This window comes from Balearica regulorum, chromosome 14, assembly GCF_011004875.1.
Source record: "Balearica regulorum gibbericeps isolate bBalReg1 chromosome 14, bBalReg1.pri, whole genome shotgun sequence".
In the NCBI taxonomy this organism is placed as follows: domain Eukaryota; kingdom Metazoa; phylum Chordata; class Aves; order Gruiformes; family Gruidae; genus Balearica; species Balearica regulorum.
In genome coordinates, this window is record NC_046197.1 from 9,680,375 (window position 1) to 9,703,484 (window position 23,110).

A 23,110-nucleotide genomic window follows, 5' to 3' on the forward strand; every position below is an offset into this window, starting at 1 on the left:
TGGGTTTCTGTCCCCCACCAGCTCTGGGCTCACCAGCAGTTTGCTGTCCCGTATGATGGTAAGCTGCTTGGCCCACTGCCCGAAGCGCTTCTTGCGCAACAGGAAAGCACAAATCCTGCAATCCTTCACCAGGTTCATGGAGGCTTCCTCCGACGGCCACTGGTGTGTCAGCTGCTGGCCCTTCCCCTCCTCCTCCTCCTCGTCATATGACTCGTAAGAGCTGCTCATCGCATCCGAATCATTGTCTGGAAGGAAGCAGGCGAGTCACCCCAAATGGCACCCCAGGGCCCTGCCTGCTGGGCACGCTCAAGTGCTGCCAGGGGTCCCGGTGCCTGGTGGGCTCCAGCACAGAGCCTGGGCTGGGCGCTGCAGTGGATGGACTCCACATCAGCCTCTGAAAACAGCAGAGTTATGATCCCAGCCATCTCCACTTCCCTTCCAAACCAGGCAGGATGCTCACGGGTGAAATGCCAGTCCCAGGTGTGTCTATCCAAACCCCTGGGCTGGCTTATTTCTTTAAAAGCCTCAAACTTTGAAAGCTTGGATTAAACCTTCTATCTGCAACAGAGGATCACGTGCCGGCCCTCTGCCCCACACCTCCTGTGCGGGACACAGAGGAGCAGGGCTCTGCAGTTGTGTCCCTGCCCCGGCTCTCCTCTGCCAGGGCAGAAGCAGCTGATGCAGGGCACAAGAGCTGCGTAGGCAGGGACACCCCTTCCCCATGCTGGTGACAGACACGGCACCCATTACGTCCCTTCCGCAGCATGAGGGCTCTGGCTTGCATGACAAACAGCACTCCACACTCCTTGCTTTTTGCCTAGCAGCCTCTGACACGTGAGAGGTCCTCCAGCCTCAACCCCCCCAGCCCCCAGCCCAGCCCTCATGCCCCCATCTCGGGGCTGGACTTTGCCAAAGCTCTCCCCTTCCCGGTGAGGGCAACCAGATACCTACAGGAGTTTTTTTGCTCCCCATTCATCCTGGTGACGGGGTAGTTGCTGTCTGCATCTTCGTAATAGCCATCCTCGATGGAGTTGGGGGGGCTGGAGCTGTCTGCAGAGGAAGCAGAGGGCAGCTGGGGCTGTTACACCTGGTTCCCCCCAAGGATGCTCTGAGCAGCGAGTCTGTGAGCTGGGGCAGAGCAAAGCACACCTCCCAGGGCATCTCCGCATCGGTGCCCCCATGGCTCCAGCCTCTCCCCATCACCCCCTTCCCAGTCGAGCCACAGCAAACAACTCCTTGCAGTAACAGCGCAGCGGGGTGGGAAGGAAGCGGGACAGGAGCGATGCCGGTGAGAACAGCAACGTTTCCTTCCCTGGGACGAGCCATCATGCCTGCCGAGGGCTGCCTGCTTTGCCAGGCAGGCGGGGGCATGCAGCGGGCAGCTTGCGAGGCTCCCTCCACCCTCCTGCCCACCGCAGAGCAGGACTCACTGCGGGAGGTGATGTACTCGGGGGCCTTGCCGGGGCCCAGGGGCAGGGCTTCCTCATAGTAATCCTCAGGCGGGGGAGTGGTGGGCAGCGGCGGAGCAGGGTCCACAGGAACCTACGGCAGAAACACCACCGCCATTAGCCAGGCAGCAGAGAGGATGATGAGTCCCAGCAGCTACCACGGTGGCAAGGGACAGGAACGGGTCCCAGCCCCGGGCAGGTGCAGAGCAGACGTCGCAGGTGGGCATTCGGGGACTTACGGCTTTTGCCGTCTGGCTCCTTGCCAGCTCCAAGCCAACGCTGTCGCCAGTGTCCCCTTCCTCCTCCTGCATGTCCTGGAGATCCCGCAGGTCACAGTCTGCCCAGGGGTAAGCGGAGAGGGTGAAGGGAGCAGGAAAGCCCAGAGCTGGCCTCCCCAGCCATGCCCTCCAGGGGCCCCCAAGGCAAGCACCCATGGCCCTTCGCTGGGAAGGTGCTGGGAGATGGGCACTGCTTGGTAAATGCCGCTGGGCCAGGGTGTGCGTGGACTTCCCGTGGCCAGCCCCAAGCAGCTTGAGGGGAGCGGGAGCAAGCACCTGGGGTGACAGTGCCCACTGCAAAAGGATGCAGCTTTTACCCTCCTTCCCTGGGGCACCCCAAGAGCTCCCACTGTCAGCAGGGACCCCAGGAATTCACCAATGGGACCCCCGGGTGTCACTCCGGGTTGGCCACACATACCGAACTCCTCGAAGAGAGACTCCACAAAACTGGTGCCGTTGCTCAGGGACGCTGTGTTGACGTACATGTAGTCCACGTCCTTCCCTGGGAGCGAGGGGATCTTCTCAGCCTGGGGGTGGACAGGGTGGCCGGGGCAAGCACCGGCACCCCTTCTCCCCGCAAACACAAACCCAAGGACACGGGCCAGCCCACCCCACCGTGTCTTGGGGCACTCCTCCAGAGCAGACGCCTGGGGAACAGAGGAGCCCCCGAGGGATGCTGCTGCCCCCCCCAGGAGGGCAGGAAAGGAGGAGCGCTGTGAAGCCCCAGGTGCACAGCCGTTCTGGCCTTCCCACGGAAACCCCTGTGCTCAGCAGAAACCGGTGGCAGGAAGACCTCTGCAAAGCAGCCTTTCCGCAGGGAGCAGCCCGCCCACAGCCACGGCAGGGCTGACGCCAGCCCCCGTGCCCGGGGCAGGGAGAAGCTGGGAAACGAGGTGGGGAGCAAAGCACCCCGAGGGGGCTGAGCAGGCGCTGGGGACACCCACTGCCCCTGGAGACAGCCATCGGGCATGAGTGGGACGCAGACCTGCGGGTGGCTGCAGCTTCTGCAGGATGGTGGAGACAGCCAGCTTCTTCTCCTGCGTGGTGGCACTCAGGTACTCATGGTCCAGCAGTTTGAGCAAGACGCTGAGCTCTGGCAGGAGCTGGTCCAGCACTGGGGGGAGCAGGAAAAAGCCCGTCAGCCAGGGAGGTGTTGGGGTTAAGACAAGGCAGAAGGGGCTAGAATGTGTGGAAGACCCCAGGATAGGGGTCTTTCCCAGCTGGCCCAGCACAGGTCAGGCAGCGTTTGCTAAGTGCACACGTGCTCCTTCCGTGCACAGGCTCTTCCACGTGCACGCAGACGCTGGGATGCAGCCTGCTGAGCCCATGAACGGAAACACCAGCTCTGCAGGGCTACTGGATCGCTATCAAAGGGCTCTCGGCACGCATATTTTCCATGCAGATAAAACTACACCTCTGTCTGCCCAACAGTCCATCTCTGCTGGTGGTGCCCCCTCGCTGTGATGGGCACGGGGTAATGGAGGGAAGGAAGGAAGGAAGGAAGGAACGGAAACCTGGATGCCATCTCCAGAGCCACCTGGCAATGCTGCCCAGGGAAATGTCCCCCCGCGCCTCGCCTGCTGGGGGACATTCATATTCCCCTGCTGCACTCAGACCGTGCGTGACCTCCCAGCTCAGTGCCACCTCCACAGGGTCCCCATATGCAGGCTAGAGCCTTCCTCCCCACACTCACCCACAGCAGCTCCTCTGCCCTGCTGCCACTCCTCCCCTGTATCATTCCAGCTCACCCACACCGCTCCAAGGCCACCCCACTCTTCCCTCCAGGCACGGAGTCACTGCCCCAAGGGCCAGTCCCTGCCCCACACCGGTGGTCTGAGAGGTGCCCAGGGAGGGGACAGGGACTGCAGCACAGGAGGGGCTCTCCCCACCCGGCTCTGTGTTAGCTGAGCCTCGGTCCAACACACGCGGCCCCAGAGGCGGTCAAGAGGGTTAGAGCAGCTGAAGTCCTGGCAAAGAGAAACCGCACCAGAAGTCACCGCTCATCCGCTTCCCCGTTGCTCTGCAAGATCCCGGCACCTGCCACTGCACCCGAACACAGCATCAGCCTGGCAGACAGAGCCAGGCAGGAGAGATGGGGAGAGCCCAGCAAAGAGCAGGAAAAGAGAATTCGCTGCAAATCACCATTACAGGCACAACACATGAAAATGTCGGTCTTCTCTTTGATGTGGTGATTCATGGGCTAGTTTTTATGAAGCAAAAGCGCACTGCAGCTGCGGGGTTACCCATGCAGCAAAGCTCCAAAAACACTTGGGTGTTTGCATATCAGAGCAGGACTACAAAATAAAATCATCACTGAGAGCAGTACTTATGGTCCTGGCAGTAGCTGACTGACAACTTTGGGAAAAAGCGTCGGCCAGAGATGGGAAGGATGGACTCCAAATCTCTCATAAATTCCCACACACCCAATTCTGCACGTGCACCGACATCTTCATCCCAGGTCTCTTCCTATGTCTTATCTCCTCTGAGCAGGCTAAGACAAAACTGAGCTGGATCCAAAGCCAAGCTCCTGTTTTACACCCAGGACCATGTACCTGTCCAGCTCCACTGGCATCCAGGGCAGCTCCTGCGCCTGCAGGAGATGGCCCGCATTGGAGAGGCCAAGTTCAGGGACAGCAGCAAACCTGCAACTCCGGAAGCTACAGACGGTGGGAGAAAAAAGCTGCTGTTTCTTCCAGCGCAAGCATGAGCAGGATCCCTTCTCTTGGCAGCAACCAAACGTGATCACAGCACAGCTGGGGCAGCGTGCAGCTGGCTTTGGGTCTCCAGGGACAGGAGGAGAGGCCAGAGGTGACTGCAGAGGCAGCTCGGATGTGCTGACTGATGGAGATGGTTTGCAAGGAGGGAAGAACATGTGCCCTGGCAAGAGGGAGCACTGGGGACACTGCTGTACCCATCCCCACCACTGACCCTCCAAGCTCTGCCAGGGGAAGGGCCCCAGCAAAGCAGAGCTGGGCAGCAGCGAGGGCTGGCACGGGGCGTATTTCCCAGGGGAAGGGCAGGATGCTGTGCTACTGCTGGGATTCTTATTACTCATGTTCTTTAACGAGCTTCTGCTGGGCCCTATCCAAACACTGCATCCACTCTGCCCAACACCCATCAAAAATTGGGTTGCTACAGGTTTGACCCAGTATTTTGGGTGCCCACCTTCCACCCCCATGAGCCGTGGCCCGGAGCACAGAGTGAGTCCCCTGGGACCAGGCAGGCACTGCTGCCTTAAGCAGGGAAAGCACGGTAAAACCAACTGCTCTTTCAAAGCTTTTTGGCTGAAGGGGAACCCAACACGGGTAGGTTGATACAGATCAGCGCCCGGCCAAGACGAGCCCTTAGGCAAGGAGACAACGTGCCCTGCCCCAAATCGCTGCCTCCCCAGGACACAAAGCAGGATGCAGCTCACAAGCCTCTTCCTGCAATCCCAGCTTCTATCTCCGCAGACCTTCTGCTTCCTCCTCCCTCCCCAGTGCCAAGCTAAACAGCAGCCTCAGCCCTTTCACCAAGGGTGGCTTTGCCAGCACCCACCTCCTGTGGGCAGGCCAAACCAGGACAGGTAGCCCCCAGGCAGGGGGAGAAGCCTCAGCACAGCCCCAGAAGGAACAAGCAAGCCTGGGGAGCTGGCAGCATCCCCCAGCCTGTAGGGAAAGAGAGGGCAATCACAGGGGGAGCAGGACTCCTGCTCCCTGAGCAAAAGAAACTCCACAGCCAGCAGGCAGCCAGGGGACCCAGGTCCTGCTGATGGTCCACTCGCTGCCCCCCTCCAGCATGCACCTCCTGGGGTAGGGACCAGCTCCGGCCACGCGAGAGCCCCGTGTGTGTGATGAGCGAGGGTAAGCACTCAGCTCCCATGGCCTTCTCTTTGTAGAGGCAGGAAGGGAGGGAAAAGGGCCAGATCCTCCCTGGGGTGTTTGCAGAGCACTGCTCAGGCAGGATGGGAGCAGGCTCCTGCTCAGCAATGCAGTGGTGGTCTCCAGGTGAGACATCCTCCCCTGCCTTGTCCAGGATGCAGCTGCAGGGCTTGGTGGGATATGGGGCTAGTGAGGAAGTAGCTGGGACAAAAAGAAAGATGTCCCCCTGTCCACCCAGCACCTGCAAGCACCTAGGGAGACACTTACCCATCTTCCTGCTGCCCCAGCTCAGCTGGCTCTCAGTGGGCCGTAAGCTCCCACGGAGGAGATGGGGACCACGCACACACCCTACATCAGCTTCCCGCAGCACACCGAAACCTAGGCCATGGTGCTCACCAGCATCCCCATCCCCTGCCTGTAGGGCATCTCCCATCACAGCCACCAGCTCCTGTGTCAAGGCTTCGGACCAGTGGAGGGCAAAAGGGCAAGCACATTTCTATTAATAGTGACGAAGCAGGCAGCGTGCGTGGTGAGGGGCACGAGGAGACCCTGCTGCACAGGAGAAGCGAGAGCAGCCGATCAGTGAGGTTTGTCACCCAGCATGGCAGGCGGGTGAGCTCATCAGCAACGCCTCGAGCGCCAGCTCTGAGCCGGGACGCACGAAGCATGGCGCGGGGCGAGCACTGAAGGCGCCTTTGTTTCCCCCCCAGCTGAGCTGTCCCCTCCGTCTCCCTTGTTAAACATCCTCCAAAATACAAGGGGGGGTGAGGGGGGGTTGTCAAAGAGGTCTGTGATCCCAGGAGGGCGCACGGCTCGCTGAGCTGAGCCTCTGCTCGGCGTTGTGGAGGAAGGGAAGGAATTCATTTCCTACGCTAGTTCGGCTCCCAGCCTAAATGAGGTTAATGGGGTGGCTGCAGGAAGCAAGGGGAGATCGCTCCAGGGTTGCTGCGTGGAGGGCAGCGGGTGCAGATGTGACCGACCCAAGGTCACTCGGCGAGCAAGGACTGGCACATTACTTCTGCAACAGCTGGCAGGAGCGAGTAGAGACCCTGCACCAGCCCGTGTCCGTGCCCACACTGCGGTGGGCAGGGGATCGGGCTCATGTGCCGGGGGTGGGCGCACGGGTGCTGGTGTCGGTGCACAAGCCCTGCCCTCAGGGCTGTGGCGACCGAGGTGTGAAACCAGGGAGCCTGGGGATGGAGGCAGCGGCAGGACATCAAAGGGCTCCTGGGGGGAAGGCGGCAGACAGAGTGGCCACAGTGACACAGCCGAGAAAGGACTCGGTGTTCCCCCGCCCATCAAGCCACCGCTTGCTCATGGGACACCTCCAGCTTCGCATCTGCCTCTGGCACTGACAAATGGGTCCCACCTGCTGGTTTCTTCTGGGGCTTCTCTTGCAACCGAAATCCTGCAGGATTGCACCGCTTCGCTGGGCTCAGGCTTCAGATGCAGGCATCTCGGGACAGGGAGCGACGCCAGCCTCCCCTCCTGCAAACTCATTCCTCTCCAGGTTTGCAGCCTGTCCCGCTGCCGCAGTGGAATGGGGAGCTGTCAGTGAGGCCTCTGAGCCTGGGAGGGCCAGGAGCTGTGGCAGCAGATGGCTTTAGCATTAGCTAACTCAGGCTGGATGGGCTGGGGGGACGCAGGGCAGCTCTGCTGGGATGCGGTGAGCCAGGGGACCAGCACCAGGACGCTGCTGGTGTTCAGAACAAGAGAGCAGTATTTCCTCTGCTGCCAAAGCCTGCCCTAGAAGCAGCACCAAGCACGACGCTGGCAGAGAAGCTGTGTCCCCTCCAGCACCCCACTGTCTGTCTCCACCTTGCACCCAGGCCAGCTCTATTTTTAGACCCCCTTTGGGGACCTGCTTCCACAGTGCGGAGATAAGGGTCTGGGCATAGTCTGCAGCTGCAGAACCCATCTCCCCCTCCCTGGCCTTTGCTCTGTCACCGGAGTGAAAGTCAGGTCTTGCTCCAGCAACCTGCAGAGATGAGGAAGAGGAGGAAGAGGAGGCTCTGGCCAAGCCAAAGCAGGAGTTTCCTGGAATACAGACCCAGCTTTTGCAGGGGGAAAGATAAGATAATGCATGTGGAGTTGTCACCCCAAGCAAAGCCAGTCTGCAGCCTGACAGAGAGCCCCAGGGAGGGGAGATGCTGTTTCACAGCACCGTAATGCTGTGAGGCTGCTGCAGTGAGAGATGCACGGGGACCCCCTGTCCTGCGGCCACAGCTCTCCTGTCCTCTGCCTGCCCCTGGACACGCTTCCTCCTGCGCCAGGTGAAGGCTGGGGGCGAGGGGGGCCGGGGGGAAATCGGATGCTGGGAGTGACGGCCATTGTTTGTAGCTAAAATAAAAGCCAAGCAAAAATAAATCCTTCCTGTTGGTGGAGGCAGGGCCCTGGGACACTCTGCCTGCGGAGGGCTGCTTAGAGCTGCCACCAGCAGTAAACAAATGTTTATAGCTCCTGGGATGCCATAAATAGGTGGGGTGCGGGCCAGGGAAGGGGGCACAGCCAGGGGCTACCCCAGCACCCAGTGACGGCAGTGGAGACGCCCCAAGCCCCAGGAGGAGCCCTGGAGGGAGGTCACCCACCCTGCGGGACAAACAGACACAGCGCAGCTGGAGGAGTTGCTTGCAGCAGATAAACCACTCTGCCCTCTGCATGGGCCAATGTTGGGGTGCCTGCAAGAGACACCTGGGCACCGGGATGTGCCTCCATACCTTGCTGCCTGCCCCCAGCTTCCTCCTGCCCCAGCACAGGCTGCGGGCATCACCAGAGGGGCGATGCCTGAAGTGGGTGTTGGCAGCCTCCTCCAGCCCCAGCTCGCTGCTTCCCACCCTGGTGGGGCCAGCTTTCCCCTGCTGCTGCTCCTTGAGGAAGACCATGTCCTCCTGAGCTCTTTGCTGATCTCCCGGGGCTGTTCCTGTTCCCATTCCTGAGAAGGTTTCTTTCCGATGGGGAGGAGGCAGGCACGCAGCCGGTGAGGAAGTGCCTTGGCGGGGGTGGCGCAGCGCTCCCAGAATTGTTCCTTTGTGCAGAAGACAGGAGGACAGACTGCCGCCTGCCCGCACCCTGCCTGCGGCCACCGCTCCTCCGGTGCAGGCAGGAGGAGCACCCTGCCAAGCAGGCAGGAGGAGCACCCAGCCAAGCAGGCAGGAGAAGGGCAGCACTCAGCCCCCGGGGAGGCAGCAGGGGCGAGCAGGGCATCTCTGCCAGCCAGGCTCAGCTTCCCGACCAGCCATCACCACCTGGGTGTGGGGCAAACTGGGATGACTGGGACAGGCTGGCGTTCCTGGCCCCACCAGCCTGGGAAGTACCTCCTCCTTCAAGTGTGGCTGTCTGTACAGCTATGGAGCAACTTGGTGTGCTCCAGCCCGGAGGGTTTTTAGAGAAAAGCCAACCATTAATGATTACACTTGAGCTCTGACAACATCCCATAACAGTGGAAGATTTGCTAAGGGGCCACTCGATGCACATGAATCATCTCCTCCCTGGAAACAAGGGCCCCTTGAGTGGGGCGGATGGGGGGAGCGCCTCTGACTCGGCATCCAACAATGTCAGCAGGAGCCTGAGTACTTGGGGCTGGCTCCTGCATGGCTGGGAGCCCCCCACCCTCCCTGGCTCTCCAACTGCCCCAGCCAGCACCTCTTCCCACCCCTCGCTGTGATTAACCCCCTTGCCATTAGCCCAGGACCCCAGTGGCTCCCAGCTCAGACACCTCAGCACCCCCGAGCGTTGCAGAGCACAAGGTGACCTCAAACCTTCTGACCTATCCCCCAAAGTCCCGGCACCTCCCCGCTGCCTCCCCACCACCCCACACACACCTCGTGCCCCACCAAGCCAGGCTGCAGCAGGCAGGGCAGAGACGCACGTCTCCTGAGGATCTCATCATCATGGCCTTACAGTAACTAATATCCTCAGCTGATAACCTTAGAAAATCAATCCCAGGAGATGAACATGAAACCTGCCTGCTCAAGAGGACAGAAGGTCCCCCGCCAGCTCTCCCTCTGGGCACAGTCACCCGCTGGCTTCTCTCCTTACACGAAGGAGCCCGCGAGGGTCCGCAGGGCCCCTCCGTCCCACTCCAGCCCTGGGAGAGGGGGAGATGAGCAACCAGAGAGGTGAAATAGCAAGAAGGCTGCCCTGGCTGTGTCTGCTGAGCCTCCTTCATCTCTTCCCCATCAGCTCCAGACACACACCCCAACGCTGACAGCAGCTCGGGGGGGGATTCCTTTCCCGGCACGGCCAGCTCAGCCGCTTTCAGTGGTGCTTGTGTGAAGGGTCCTGCGTCTGGCCCCGTGCCTTTGCCAGCAGCAGCTCATCTCCCCAGTATAAATAGCTCTGCAGAAAGCCTTATCGCATGGCCTTGCTCCCAGCCACTCACCCACCCCAGCAGCCAGTCCAACCCGGGGCAGAGTGGCAGAGCCGCCCTCTCAGCCAGGCTCTCCCCAAGCCCTCCTGCTTCAGCCTGCCCCTCTGTGGTGCCAAAGCAGTTTATCGGAGTCCTTGCCACCCCCAAAAAAGCGGAGAGGGGAGTAGCGGCACAAACCCGGGGCTGGTGCTCTGCGCAGCATACCCAGCCAATGCCAAGAGCGCGGACACGAGGGAATCAGCCGCAGGAGCAAGACCCCAAACACCCCATCCCGATGCTCTCTTTTCTGAAGAAGAAACAGTTTCACATCCTCCCCGCAGTCTTACACATGAAAACAGGAGTCCTGAATAGAGAGAAGCATAATTACAGGCTGACAGAACTTGCACAGGGCAAAGATTATCACCTGTGTTCATGCCCCTACCAGGTCACACACTGCAGAAAGCATCGCTCGCTGCTGGGGGGCCAGTCAAGCCTCTTCTCCATATAACCGGATTAAAGGACCAACCGGAGAACGAGGGGATCATGGTGGTTCCCTTCCCACCCAGTGCCCTGCCAGAGGGAGAGGTGGGGTACCCTTGCAGAGGGAGGGGTGCTGCCCTGCCGTGAAGCCCCAAGCTGGGTCGAGGCTCTGCTGGCGATGCCCACGCTCAGAGTGTGGCTGCGGGTGGAAAATCTCTCCCTCAGCGGCAGCGACTGCACGCCCAGGGCTGCAGCACCCTCACCCTGCCTGCTCTGCTCGGCACCCCAGTCCCTTGGGCAGTGACTCATGGAGGGGTGTCACCTCCCCAGGCAGCCCCCGATAATGCTGCGGGGCATCAGAGGGGCAGAGGCTCTCTGGAGAAGAGGAAACCCCTGGGGCAGCCCTTGTTGGGCTGCAGGGTATGTCCTTCCTCGAAGCAGCTTGCATCAAAGCAGAGCAGCTTCAGGAGCGGTGCAGGTAATAATTAACAGGCTGATTAAATCATCCGCAAACATCCCCTGTGAGCCAGGCAGATAACCACCTTGTTCCCCCTCCACTGAGGGCTTAGCTGCCCTTTCTCCGCCTCCTGGGGAAGACTGTGGTGGTTTGCTTTAGCTCACCAAAAGCAAACTTTATCCCTCTAACCCAAAGAGGCTCCAGCTGCTCCCACCCCAGAGGAGAAGGGGGGGTTGGGATCACCCTCTCTTACTGCTGAACACGACAAGAAGTTGAGCAAATAAAAGCACCCAGGTGAGATATTGCCGAGTGACCCTGCTCAGGCAGAGCACAGGCAGCCTCCTCCCTCTGCCCCCTGAACCCCGGGGGGGGCTCCCAACCCCAGGTACAAGTTGTTTCCAGCCACAGTTCAACCCAATTAGCTCTGTGTGGACCAGATTCAGCGCTTCCAGGTGACATTTCAAAACTGGGTGCCAGCCTCAGCGGGCGGGTGGCAGGATGCTCCACCGGGCCAGCCTGGGAGCAGGGCTTGGAGGCTGCTGGCTGGAGAACACGTTTAAATAATGAATGAAAAAGAGAGGTTTGAGATGCCCTTTAAAGGAATAGTCAGGCAGCGGTGAGACCTGCTGAGTAATGTATAAAAAACAAGCTTCAGGCAGAGGGGAGGTGTTAGGATTAGTCAGAACCCAGAATAAACTGTATTTTCTCCAACCAAAATTTTGGCGTTGGCCTTTTCCAAACAAACTCCGCAGTGTAGGGAGCAGCAGGTTGGCCTAGGCTCCCTTCCGACACCGGGAGAGGCCCCACGACCGGTGCCACAGGCATCTGCCCACCCCTGCAATGGGCAGAGCACTGGGAAGCCTCCCCAGGTTGCACCTTCCCAATGCAGCTAGCTCAGAGCTGGGGGTACCTGAAGCTCTCGCCTCTCTGTAGCGCTCTGTCTCCACCAAACCTCTGCCTCCAGGACAGCAGGAGTTACAGCTAATTGCAGGTACGGTAGTGGGAAACCGGCTGACTCAGCACCCCAGTGCTGAGGATGGCTGTCCCATGGGCATGCTCTCCCCACCGCCCAGTGCCCAGGCAGGCACGGCCACATCACCACCCCGGGCCAGGTGGGTTCTCCGGCCCCCAAATCTCCAAAATGGACACCCCAGCCCCACTGATGGGAGTAGAAAGCTCTCTGCATCCCAGAAGGCTGCTCTCCATGTCCTGTGCATCCCCTTTCACCGAAGCCAAGATCCAAAACATCTTGGATGCGATACCCAACCCACAGGAGCAAGATGTGGGGAGGCTGGCAGGGCTGTTACGTGTTTCTAGGAGGAAAAGTCACACGATGTAGATTGTGCCTGGACCCTTGGAAGCAGAGGAGGGTACAGGACCCTTACCTAGCAGGGCGTGGGCAGGGAGGACACAGGATTTGCAGGAAGGAGCTGGTGGATTAGCCACCAGCCAGCTCCGCTTCCCAGAATGCTTTCAGCCACATTGCACAATGCAGATGCCTCTTTTCAGAGGCGGTGGGAGGAGAAACCACAGATTCCCTATGGGGGAAATATCCCTGTGGAGTCAGGGGGAGTAAGACAAGTGCCCAGCACCCAGCCTCCTGTGTTAGCAGGTGTCTGTGGGCATCCCTGCCTCCACCCCGGCAATGCCCAGGAGTCTGGGAGCTGCACCAGGCACGAGTCTGCCCTGCCCAGGGTGGGGGTTGGGACCCACTCAGTGGCCACCCCAGCCCTGTCCCTGCGGGACAGTGATGCTCCCAGGGCGGTCAGGGCATGGCAGGGGGGTCTCTGTGCTCAGGGGCCGGGGTTGTGCTGCCCCGGAGGATCCTCGGAGAGCAGGATAAGCGTATTTTCTCAGCTGAGAACAGCCCTTCCGTTTCCTTTCCTTGCCCAGCTCTGCCGGGAGCATCAGGTGCAGCAGCAAGGCCACCGGCCGACAGCATTTCCTACACGCTTAACCCCTGCGGGGCGGGGGTGGAGAGGCGGAAAGCCAGTTTATCCCAGCAGGAAAGCTGACAAGCCTGAGCACAGGGGAAGATGCAACTGCTTTGGTTATTGCCGATGGCTCCATCAGTGCCGGGACTGGTTCACTGTATCTGCTTTTAATCCAGGACACAAAAACCAGCTATCAAACCTCTTGCTACATAACTTCTATTCCTGGCTCTGTCCTTCACAACCTCGGTTTCCCAAAGTGCAAGATGATGCTGGGACCCCATGAAAATGGGAGGCTGAACCCACGGGACAAGGAGCCTAGAAGGGGCTGTTCCCCAGTCACCAAGTTGGGTGGGTTTGGTGTCCAAAAAAAACCCAGAGGAAAACGAAAGCCATTCTTAAAGCTGCTCCTTACACATCTCCTGCTAATTGCCAGCGATCAGAGCATACCAGCATCTCCCAGAGCTCCCTCCTATCACTTCCAGGATCACATGCACATGAAACCCACTTCAAAAAAAAGTATTTTGAGCATGGAAACCCCTTGCAGCAAAGATCTGTTTTCGTTCCAAACTGTTACGAAATGTCAGCGTTCTCCCTTGCCTGCCAAAGAGCCTGCCTTTGATGCGATGGGATGCGTATCAGGAGCAAAAATGGAGGGGGCTGCAGCAGCCGTGCCATGGGGGAAGCCTGGGGGAGGGAGGCCAAAAGAAGGTGTTTTCATCCTTCCCCACTGCAGAGGCTGCAGATTGTTGGCGCAGTGTCTGCAGAGAGACATGAGCTCCCCGAGTGCCGCAACTCTTAGCGCCGTGGGGTGATGAAAGGCAGGCTGTTGGTGGCTGCTCCATGCCCTCCCCACGGGTGGTGGGACCTGCTCTATTCATCCCGCGGGTGCCTGGCAGGGGGTGCCAGCCCCTTGTTTGCGCGGTGGCAGAGCAGGGCTGGCAGAGACAATGCAGAGCTCCTTGGGAGGTTTCCAACCCAATTGTTCTGCTGCTGCCCTGGAAGAGTGACGTTTAATAGATACTTTGCAGGACTGACAGCTGTGCCATTATTTTAAGGTTCCTTATATGCAGGAGGAGATGCATGTTCCTCAGGAGAGAACTTTAGCTGTGCCAGACTAGATAGTAGCTGGTGTAGGGAAGGGTTAAGGGGGTAGGACATGAGCCTGGGATGCCAGAAACCACTTCAAGCCTTCGCTCTGCTAAATCGTTATCTCCTGTCCCCAGCAAGTTACTTGGCTATTGAACAACAGGCAAATCTTGGGTCTAGCCCAGTTTTCACTCCCTGTCCTCTTCTGAAAAGCCTTCCCACTGTTTGGGATAAGACAACTTCTTCAAAACCTTAAACAAAGTTTTCCTGGGCTGGGATGAGAACTGCCAGCCAGCTGCAGGCGAGACAATTTCAGGCACACTGGGGCTCAGCGCTGCTCCATAGCAAAGGGCGCGTCAGCCTCGCAGCTCAGCACATTTGCACCGGAAAACAACATTTCCAGGTCAAGAGCAAACGCGGGAAAGAGGCAGGTTTTCCAGACAGCCCAGGCAGATAGGACAGTCCCCAGAGTCCCTGGCTGGAGGACACTACCCCTGCAGCAGTCAGTAAGGACACCAGCCCGCTCCTTCCCCTCTCCAGCAGTGCGGGTCGCAGCAGGTACCTGCGACGTGCAGGGCAGGGCAGTTTGTGTCCCAGCTGGAGCAGCCAGGCTGGCTTCAACTGGGATCCAATACCTACAACGAGGCCATCGCCCCAGTTAAGGGCAGTGTTGCACGTAGAAGGATATCAGAAGATACAAAGAGGCATATAACTCCAGTGCTTCCCTGCTCCGCTTGGCATCAGCATCCCTGGGGCCACCTTCCCACCCCTCTTTGTCCCGCACGGTGGGGCTGGGGCAGCCCGCGGTGGGCTCAGCCCCCTTCCCTGCACGCTCCTGGCTATAAACAGGCCGGGCCCTGGCCCCAGGCAGCTGAGTTTCCAGCGGAAGGAATGGCTGCAATGCGGGGGAGAGCTCGGCACTTGCCTGGCGTGCTAACAGCTGGCCCGGTCTGGGTTTCGCACCCACTCTGCACCCCCTTGCACCGGGCTACGTGCGTGGGGCGGGCGGGATTCCTGCCGCCAGCTTGCAGGCGGCAGGTCAGGAATGATCCGGGCTCCCTCCCACCAACCCCGCTGCCTCCCCATTCCTGTGGGCAAGCTGGAGCCAAGTTTATCCCTGACACATCTCCACTGGCTTTTCTGGATTTAGACCCCAGATAAGTTTGGTGCAGGACCTAAATTCTGGTGGCGCAAAAGGTCAGGGAAGAGTCACTAACAAGGAGAAGCCATGTGCGAGCACAGCCCTGCTAGAGTAAAGGCTCTTGGCACAGACCACCTCCCAAATCACGCACTCCTCCATCAGCGCAACCTGAAACAACTCCACCATCAGCCCACAGCACCGATTCCCCTGGTTAGCTGCTGGTGTAGAGGTGAGCCCCACACCGGGTGCTGCCCAGCCTGCCAGGAAAGGCAGCAGGCTCAGCTGGAGCACGGAAGGGGATGAAGAAGTTGGCGGATCATAAAGCAAGAACAAGTCAAGATACACACAGGGGCTGAGCGGAACTCCAGGTGAAGAAAGGGGCTGCCAGAGAGCAGGCAGAGGCTGGGAACGGGGCACCGAGCTCCTGCCCACCACTGGACTCAGCACCCCTTGCACTAGGGAAGGGAGCCTGGCGAGACCCCCACACCTTCCCTTTGTGGGCCACAGCCCCCAGAGGGATCCAGCGGCTCTGGGAGATGAACAGGAGGGTCTGGAGGAGGTTTACATTAGCAAAGAGCCATCCAGGTGCCAACAGTAATTCATTACAAGCGCTCAGAGCAAAGCAGGCAGGCACTGCTGCTGCTACCATAGAAGGCACCAGCAAGGCAGATAAAACAGTAGAGTGGCTCTCCCCTGGCAGGGCTAGCCTGTGGAGCAGCAGCACCATGCCCAGGCCCGTCTCCACAATGTTTCAGGATGGTTTCTGCAGTGTACTGGGCACCTCCTGCCCTTCCCTGCGGTGAGGTCCCGGTTTTGGGGGTGGGCTGGGATGCAAACAGGGTAGCCTCCCACCAGCTCGCACAGCAAGAGAACAGGGAAGCTGAGACCCTCTGCTCTGCCCTGTCCCCATCAGTGAGGTCCTATGGGACCTTGAAGGACAGTTCTGGCATCACGTATCGTTGACAACACTCACCCTCCTTCAGAGCTGGCAAAGCCACCCTGTCTGGCTGGCAGGCAGGGCAAGCCACAGCCATGGGGGAAGGCTATCCCTGTCCCTGTCCCCTCCCAGGCCGCTGGGCACTGACACTGCACTCCAAGCACTGACACTGCGAGCTGCAGCCCGAGAGTCGAACTCATGCTGCGTTTTCACTGCAGAAACACCACCCCATCCTTTTACATTGGGAAGGGGAACTCTTGACCCTCAAGGTCTTTCTGATGCTGACCCAGAGCTGCAGATGCAGCGCTGCCTGAACCACGCTGGGACTTCAGAATGGTCGCAGCCCACAGAGCTGGAGCAATGCCCCTGGCCCCTCTGTTATCATTATTGGCTGGTGCTGCTGCAGCACCTCCTAGGACCGGTCAAGGGCCAGGACCCCCGTAGTACACCATGTCACCACCTGCTCCTCCTCTGCAGCCCTAGGCCACCATTCTGCAGCAGCAAGCAGCAATTCCCCTGAAAGCCTTCCTCTGCTCCCATCCAGGGACGTACCAGCCCCTGCAGAAAGCCAGGACCTTCTCTGCAAAGTTGGCCCAAAGCCCTGGCAGGTTTATTCATATCCCAGGTCAAAGTCTAACAGCTACGTGAGCCCAATGCCACAAGCTGCAGGCGGGAATCACACACGTGGGAACGCAGCCGCTTCTCAGCAGGGTGGGGATCAGGCCCTCCATGGCTTTACAAGACCACCGGCATCTTCCCCAGCTGGGGAAACTCTCCGGATCCAATCAGCTGCATCTGGAAACACGAGTCACCTCCTTTTCTACGACCATAATTTCCCCTAACAAGTGCTTACACCCCACAGACTTGCTTACAAACCGCTGGTTTTTCACCCATCTGACCAGCAAAGGGAAACTGGTACCAGTTTGTGTCCCAACTGGCCCTGCCGCAGGGCTGGCTGGGGCGGGGAGGGGGGGGGGGGGGAGGGCAAAGGCACCCTCCGGACAGGGTCCCACATCAGTCCGGTGAGCTGCACCCGCTCGGTTGGGAAGGGATGCGCGACCCCCAGCCCCCCCCCCGGGACCGGGACGGGCATCCCCTCTCCCCGCCGTGCCGGGCGTGCTTAAGCACGCCCGGCACGGCGGGGAGAGGGGATGCCCGTCCCGGTCCCGTCCCGTTCCCACTTACCGCTGAGACGGTCCATGGTCCCGGAGCCGCGGGCAGCACCGGCCGCCCCGGGAGGCGCGGGCGGGCGAGTGTCACCGGTAGCAGCCGCCCGGCGGGGCCGGGTCTCAGCTTCGGAGCGGCCAATCACTTCATCCGCCCCTCCCTTCTGTGCACGGCAGCGCCGAGCACCGGCACGGCACGGCACGGCACCGAGAGATCATCTGGAGGTGTCCTCGCCGGCAGCACGGGTGGAAAGTTTGTCCCCATTAACCCCCGTCCGTGTGCAGCCCTGCAGCACCCACATCCCTCCACCCCACCCCCCCTTTGCACGGCTGAGGGTGTCCCGGGGTGCACCCCCCCGCCCCGTGCATCTCCTACAGGTGCTGGGTGTGCGTGTCCCACCCTGGTGCTGCCCTACACAGGGCGTGCGTCTCCCCCAGGTGCTGGCTCCATCCCCAGCACTGGTAGCACCCGGAGATCCCCCCATGGAGGGTGGGGGTCCGGAGCAGGCCACCTCCACCTGCCCTCAGGGGTTGTTGGTTTGGGCAACTTCACTTTGGGCAAAGAGCCAGAACCAAGCCCCCCCCCCCCAAAGGCACACCCACTGAGCAAGCACAGTGCCCCTATACCCCCTCACTCCCCGCTTCCCCCGTGCTGCCCCTTGCTCCCCCACCCTACCCAAACCCCTTCGTATCTGCTCCCTCCCAGCGTCCCTCACATGCCCGGCCTCTGTCTGGCCATGGTGCTCATGCCATCATCACTGTCCCTCCCCAACAAAGACCTCAGGGGACACCTGGGCTTGGGACACTCGTGGGATGTGCAAGGGACCGTCCTGCACGTGGAGAGCGTGTGGCAGTAGGGGCAGTGACTCCTGGCACCAATTTCTCCTGGCCTCAGGACTGCAGCTGAGCCCTCTTCTGGGGACAGCAGGCTGTGACAGAAATGTGGTTCAGTTTCACATGTACCCAATTATCACTTGGGAAAGCAATAATTGAAATATTAGACGTGCATTAACAACTGGCCTCCAGGGCTTCCTCATCTGGGGCACTCGTAGCCCAGGGCAGATCGGAGGCAGCGACCCCCGTCTCGCACCCCCCGTGCCAGCCCTGCACTGCTCTCCCCAGGCAGCTCCTGCCCAGACGCTGCTCCCCGCCTGGCCCATGTTCGCTGGTCCCTCCCTCCTGGATCGAGCCCCATTTTCTCTCGTAACGCGGGGTCACCTCTGGGGCTGTGGTCGAGGCACAGGGTGCTGCTCACAGGCCAAAGCCGCCAACGCCACTGCCTGCTGGGCTCCGGCTGCTTTGTGGCTGGGACTTGCAAAGCAGACAAATGAGAGCGGGCTCAGGCAGTGACAGCTTCCAGGGCAGGCACTAACGCCCCCGCTGCTGCTTGCTGGGGTGCAGATGAGTGCCCTCTGCACACCCCAGGGCAATGGGAGCCCATCAGGATCCCACATGACATCTGCTGCCCCTGAACAGCATGAGCTGGAGAGGCTTCCTTGGCTCCGAGAGACAGCACTGAGCCCTGCCTCAGTTTCCCCATCTTTGCCATGCATGTAGTTGTGGGGAACAGTTAGTCACTGTGCTTAAAATGCTTTGAAAATTAAAAGACTCCTGCTGTTATGTTGCTGTTATTATTATTATTGTTATTGTTATTATTAATAATATCATTATTAATAATAATATCATTAATAATAATAATATCATCCTCCAGGCTTTATCACTGAAACTGCTGCTGGAGATGGAAGTTTCTTATAGCCACAAATGGTTGAGCTTGATTTAGTTTATATGAGTGAAATCATTATAAATACAACTGGTCCATTTACTGCTGCACTAAAGCAGACAGGAGCAATTACCAGTGCAATATTGCCATCTCCACCTCAGGCCCCAGCCCCTTCCATGCCACCATAAAGCTCCCGGAGCTGGGGCTGCTGCTGACAGGAGACCTCCTGCCCCAAGCACCTGGCAAACCCACGCAAGGGCCACACACGTCTCTCCTGCCTCACATAGAAACTCAGGGATGGCGTTTTTGGGTAACAAGCTGGGCAGGCTCAACACCCAGCTCGGCACCCAGTGGTGGTGGTGCTGATGGCAGAGATGGCATTCCATCCACCTGGTGGGAGACACCAGGACAGAAGGGTTTCAGAGAGGACCAGGACAGGCAGCAGCAGAGCTGGCCCATGGTACAGCGATAGTAAGATGTCCCCTTGCAGGAACCCTGCTGACTCAGCTTTTGCAGAGGTGCCCTGTGGCTTGCTGGCCCATTTGGGACTGCTCTGTCCTGTGGTATGCCTGAAAATTGTGCCAGACAAGCAAATAGGAAACCAGAGAACCACAGACACCAGGAAATATGTTTGTGTGGAAATAACCCTATTAGTTTTAAGAAAAAATATGCAAAAGCGAAAAAAAAAAATAAATCCCAATAATTTGCAGTGGGAGTGAACGCTGAATGGCCCCAGTAATGGTTTTCATTCCTGGAGGCTTGCAGAGGCATTCATCCGGGACACAGCCATCAGTGATGGGGTAATTCAGGAAAACCCCCATGGAAAGGCCCAGCAGTTAGTAGGACTGGCACCCACCTTGCCCCCAGGTCCCGGCCAGACTGCTCCCACCGCTGCTCACATGGGTGCCGAGACCCCGGAGCAGCAGGACTGGGTGCTCACTCCACCTCTGGTAGGGTCCGATGGGCAGCAGCCCAGGACTAGGTGTCATCGCAGCTTGCCCGCTCTTGGGGCTTGCTGGCCCTGGACAAACATGAAGAGCCACAAAAAAATGCACAAGGGAGGAGGCGGCTTGTCTTTCATTTCAGAAGGGCTTGGGTTTGGGATGGCCTGGAAAGCGTCATTCCAGCACTTTGGGAGGAGAAACGGGCTCCATAGCCATACAGGGTTTGCAGGGAAATCCTACAGCTCAGGACACAGCAGGGCTCAGGCTTGCACCTTGACACATAGGGGTGAACCTTGCTCCCCATGGGGGTCCCCACCTCTGCTCCTCTTTGTATTTCTGATCCTGAGGGTGAGTGTGCATAGCCCTGTTAAAGGCAGGGAGGGCAACAAGGAACCCATGGTGGGATCCCACTTTCTTGCAAACAAACCCAGGGCCTCTGCCAACACATAAGTAAATACACAGACCAGCTGAGAAGGGCAACAGGAGGCTCCCCATCCTAGCCCCCCATCCCATAGCCCTGCTCCTCCCCATCCCCAAGACACAGCCCCCGGTGCTGTGGCTGCAGCAGGAAAACCCGCCTCCCTTGCCCCCATGGGTCAGTAGTGACGGACACCAAGCACTTCGGGGCTCACGTAGCTTTAGGCTCTGGGAAAATCCAAGGATTGATACAGAAACAGGGTTGGAAAAGAAAAGGAAACAAAGAGCATGATCTGCAAAACTCCAGTTCACTCTCAGGGGTGCAGAGGGCGCCTCTGCCACATACAGCACTGAGAATCATACAGAGCTGCAATATAGAGATCTTTCTATGTATATATTTATAGGTATGTATATATTTATAGTGCACCGCATTTAAAACAGCCGAGCCTGCTTCTTCAGCTCGTTCCTCTTCCAGAGGGCCAGGCGGTCGAACTCAGCGATGGTCATGCCAAAGATCTGGTAGAACTCCTCCTGGGAGAGGTGGCGCTGGGGAGAGAGGAGATGCTGAGCCAGGGCTGGGGACCGCAGCCAGCACCTGGGACCAACAGCCACCACACGGGCTGCAGTGGGGGGACAGGGCACGCGAGGGGGTCTGATGGCATCCCTTGCCCTGCTGGGTGCAATGAGGGGCTGCAACCCCCAGCAGTGCTCACCTGGAGAGGGGGAGCACCCAGCTCCCGCCTGCTCCTGCCAAATGCACTTGTGCCATGGGCATGGGGAGCAGCTCTGCCCGGCCAGCGGAGCTGCAGGACAGCTATGACAGTGTGGTGGCACATGTGTGCTCCTGGGGAGCCGTGGAGATGCTCCTCACATGTCCACGAGACCCTGCGGCCTAACACTGCCTGCCAGCTAAGGGGCCGCGCCACAGGACTGGGTCCTTCTAACCCCGAGGAGGTTGTCCCTGATGGAAAAGGCTCCCCTCACCTCTAACCGAGTCCTGTCCACATCTTTGGGCAGCTGGTTCCTCCCTCTCGTCTTCACCAGGAGCAGCTCATAGGGGTATATCTGCACAGGAACAGAAAGACCATGGGGTAGCTCTGGAGCCAGGACAGTTGGGGTACACCTGGGAATGGGGCCATGGGGGCCACCAGGCCAAAGCCTTCCCTGCCATGTATAGCAGAGTTTGGGTGGCACAGCTGCCTCCAGGACTGGGATGGGACAAGGCAGAGGGGGGACTTGCTCTCAGGGTGACCCTAATCCAGCCCAAATCACCTCAGTGGCTCTGGAATAGCCTGCTCACTCCACAAAACCAGGAGTGGCCCAGGGATGGGTGTGAGTAGGGAACCACCAGCACAACCACCCTTCTCTGTTCCTCACCCAGGAGACAATTCTGCTTGGCCAAGTGCTTGGGACCCTGGCAGGAGGGGAAGGACTCTGGTCTGAGCCCCACAGTCCCGGGACAGGGCTGTCAGGTGGGGGATGGAGGGGGATGAAGGTAGGGCAGTGCGGGCAGAGGGCAAAGTTTCCTCCTGAAGGGCCTGGGGACACATGGACACGTCTCTGGGACTCCCTCTGGGTGGTACTTGCACCTCCGGCTGGCAGCCGCTCCTCGGAGTGGGAGCATCTTACCTTGTACTCTGCAGGGAGAGAGAAAAGACAGAGACACATGAGCCATGCTGATCCCTCCGCTGCCAGGATCCTCCCCCTGGGGCTGTGGGGACCCATGCTTGTCTCCCCGCTTCCCCCTCCAGCCTGGACCTCATCTTCTGGAGCTGCCTGCAGTGGGGTAGGCAGCCCCACGGCACCTGGCTCCATGCCTACAGGGTCCCCTGCCCACGCTGCTCCCCAGCCCTGCAGTGCCTTACCTCGCATCCCCCAATTGACGGCGTTCGTGCTGTCGTAGTGGAAAAGCTCGGCACTGGGAGGCTGCGGGAAGGATACAGGGAGGGAGGGAGGAGTAAGAGGGGGTCCCTCAGCATGGCACGTCCTATGTCCCTAGGGGGGAAGGCACCCACCCACCCCGAAGCAGGACCTACTTCCCACATGTGGCAGTGGGGAAACTGAGGCACAAGGCGGTGAAGTGACAAGCCCAGATCACACAGAGGCAGGACCAGGTCTCCCAAGCCCCAGCAATTGCTGCCCCAGGATATAAAGCAAAGCTCTCGCGTTGGGAAGAACACCAGCATCTCTCTGAAACGTGTCCTGCAGGACATTCAGGGCAGGCACCTCTGTCCTGTAGTGCCTGGACAGGGCATTTTGGTCCCCAGTAAGGGTCATTTTGGATTGGCACAGACCAGCAATGACAGCAGGGGTGCAGAGAATGGGGGAGCAGGACACCCTAGTCATGAAAGAGGAGCACCAGGGGCTTTGAGGAGCCTGAGAAGAACGATGAAGGGTGCAGAGATGCCTCACAGCAGCAGGATACGGGCAGAAGGCACTTACCCTGTGCAGCCCATTCCTCCTGTAGGCAGGGAGGGAGGCCGACTTAGAAATGAGGGGATCTACAAAGAAGCCACCAAGGTGCATAAGGGAAAACGCAAGGGTGAGCCCCACACCCCAGGAGAGCACCCACTGGGCCACCTTACCCCTGTGCTCCCACGTCGCTACCCAGCTCCACATTTACCCAGCTCTGTCTCCTTCCAGCTCCCACTCGTTTCCAGCCATGCTTCCTCCCGTGCTGATATTCCTCTCCCCAAAACCCCTCTCCCATGGCAGCCCTCCCACCTCACCCTTCAGCACAACACAATCTATTCTCAGTTTCTCTAACTCATCCTCTCCCGGCGCTGCCACCAGCTCTGCCCTAGTTCAGCTCTACCCTGGCCCAGCCTTTCAAGGGCTTCTTCTTCCCTCCCCTTCCTCCCTCCCTGGTCCCAGCATCTCCTCCAGCTCAGGCT

General features: G+C 59.4%; 2 protein-coding genes across 13 annotated transcripts in view; both read right to left on the reverse strand.

The window, feature by feature from the left end:
- Positions 1 to 17,242, reverse strand: part of AFAP1L1 (actin filament associated protein 1 like 1) — a 25,896-nt gene extending 8,654 nt beyond the window's left edge. The window contains exons 1-7 of one of the 2 annotated variants that reach the window (XM_075766796.1): positions 17,155 to 17,242; positions 2,712 to 2,840; positions 2,145 to 2,228; positions 1,688 to 1,785; positions 1,431 to 1,542; positions 952 to 1,050; positions 34 to 245 (exon numbers count right to left, since the gene is read on the reverse strand). In XM_075766796.1, the coding sequence (XP_075622911.1) occupies positions 34 to 245; positions 952 to 1,050; positions 1,431 to 1,542; positions 1,688 to 1,785; positions 2,145 to 2,228; positions 2,712 to 2,840; positions 17,155 to 17,170 (750 nt within the window). In that variant the 5' untranslated portion in view covers positions 17,171 to 17,242. Of the gene's footprint in view, positions 1 to 33; positions 246 to 951; positions 1,051 to 1,430; positions 1,543 to 1,687; positions 1,786 to 2,144; positions 2,254 to 2,711; positions 2,842 to 17,154 lie in introns of those variants that run through there. The other variant, XM_075766797.1, reaches the window with a different exon arrangement.
- Positions 17,243 to 20,505: 3,263 nt separating this feature from the next.
- The window catches only part of ABLIM3 (actin binding LIM protein family member 3), a 55,541-nt gene continuing 52,936 nt past the window's right edge, over positions 20,506 to 23,110 (reverse strand). For 9 of the 11 annotated variants that reach the window (XR_012837737.1, XR_012837738.1, XR_012837740.1 and 6 more), the window contains 4 exons: positions 22,659 to 22,717; positions 22,082 to 22,142; positions 21,201 to 21,853; positions 20,506 to 20,762 (listed from right to left, as the gene is read on the reverse strand). Coding sequence is in view for 2 of the 11 variants with exons in the window: in XM_075766501.1 (XP_075622616.1) it covers positions 20,649 to 20,762; positions 21,201 to 21,281; positions 22,077 to 22,142; positions 22,659 to 22,717 (320 nt within the window). In the remaining 9 variants the exon portion in view is untranslated. Of the gene's footprint in view, positions 20,763 to 21,200; positions 21,854 to 22,076; positions 22,143 to 22,658; positions 22,718 to 23,110 lie in introns of all 11 variants that reach the window. The other 2 variants (XM_075766501.1, XM_075766502.1) reach the window with 1 other exon arrangement.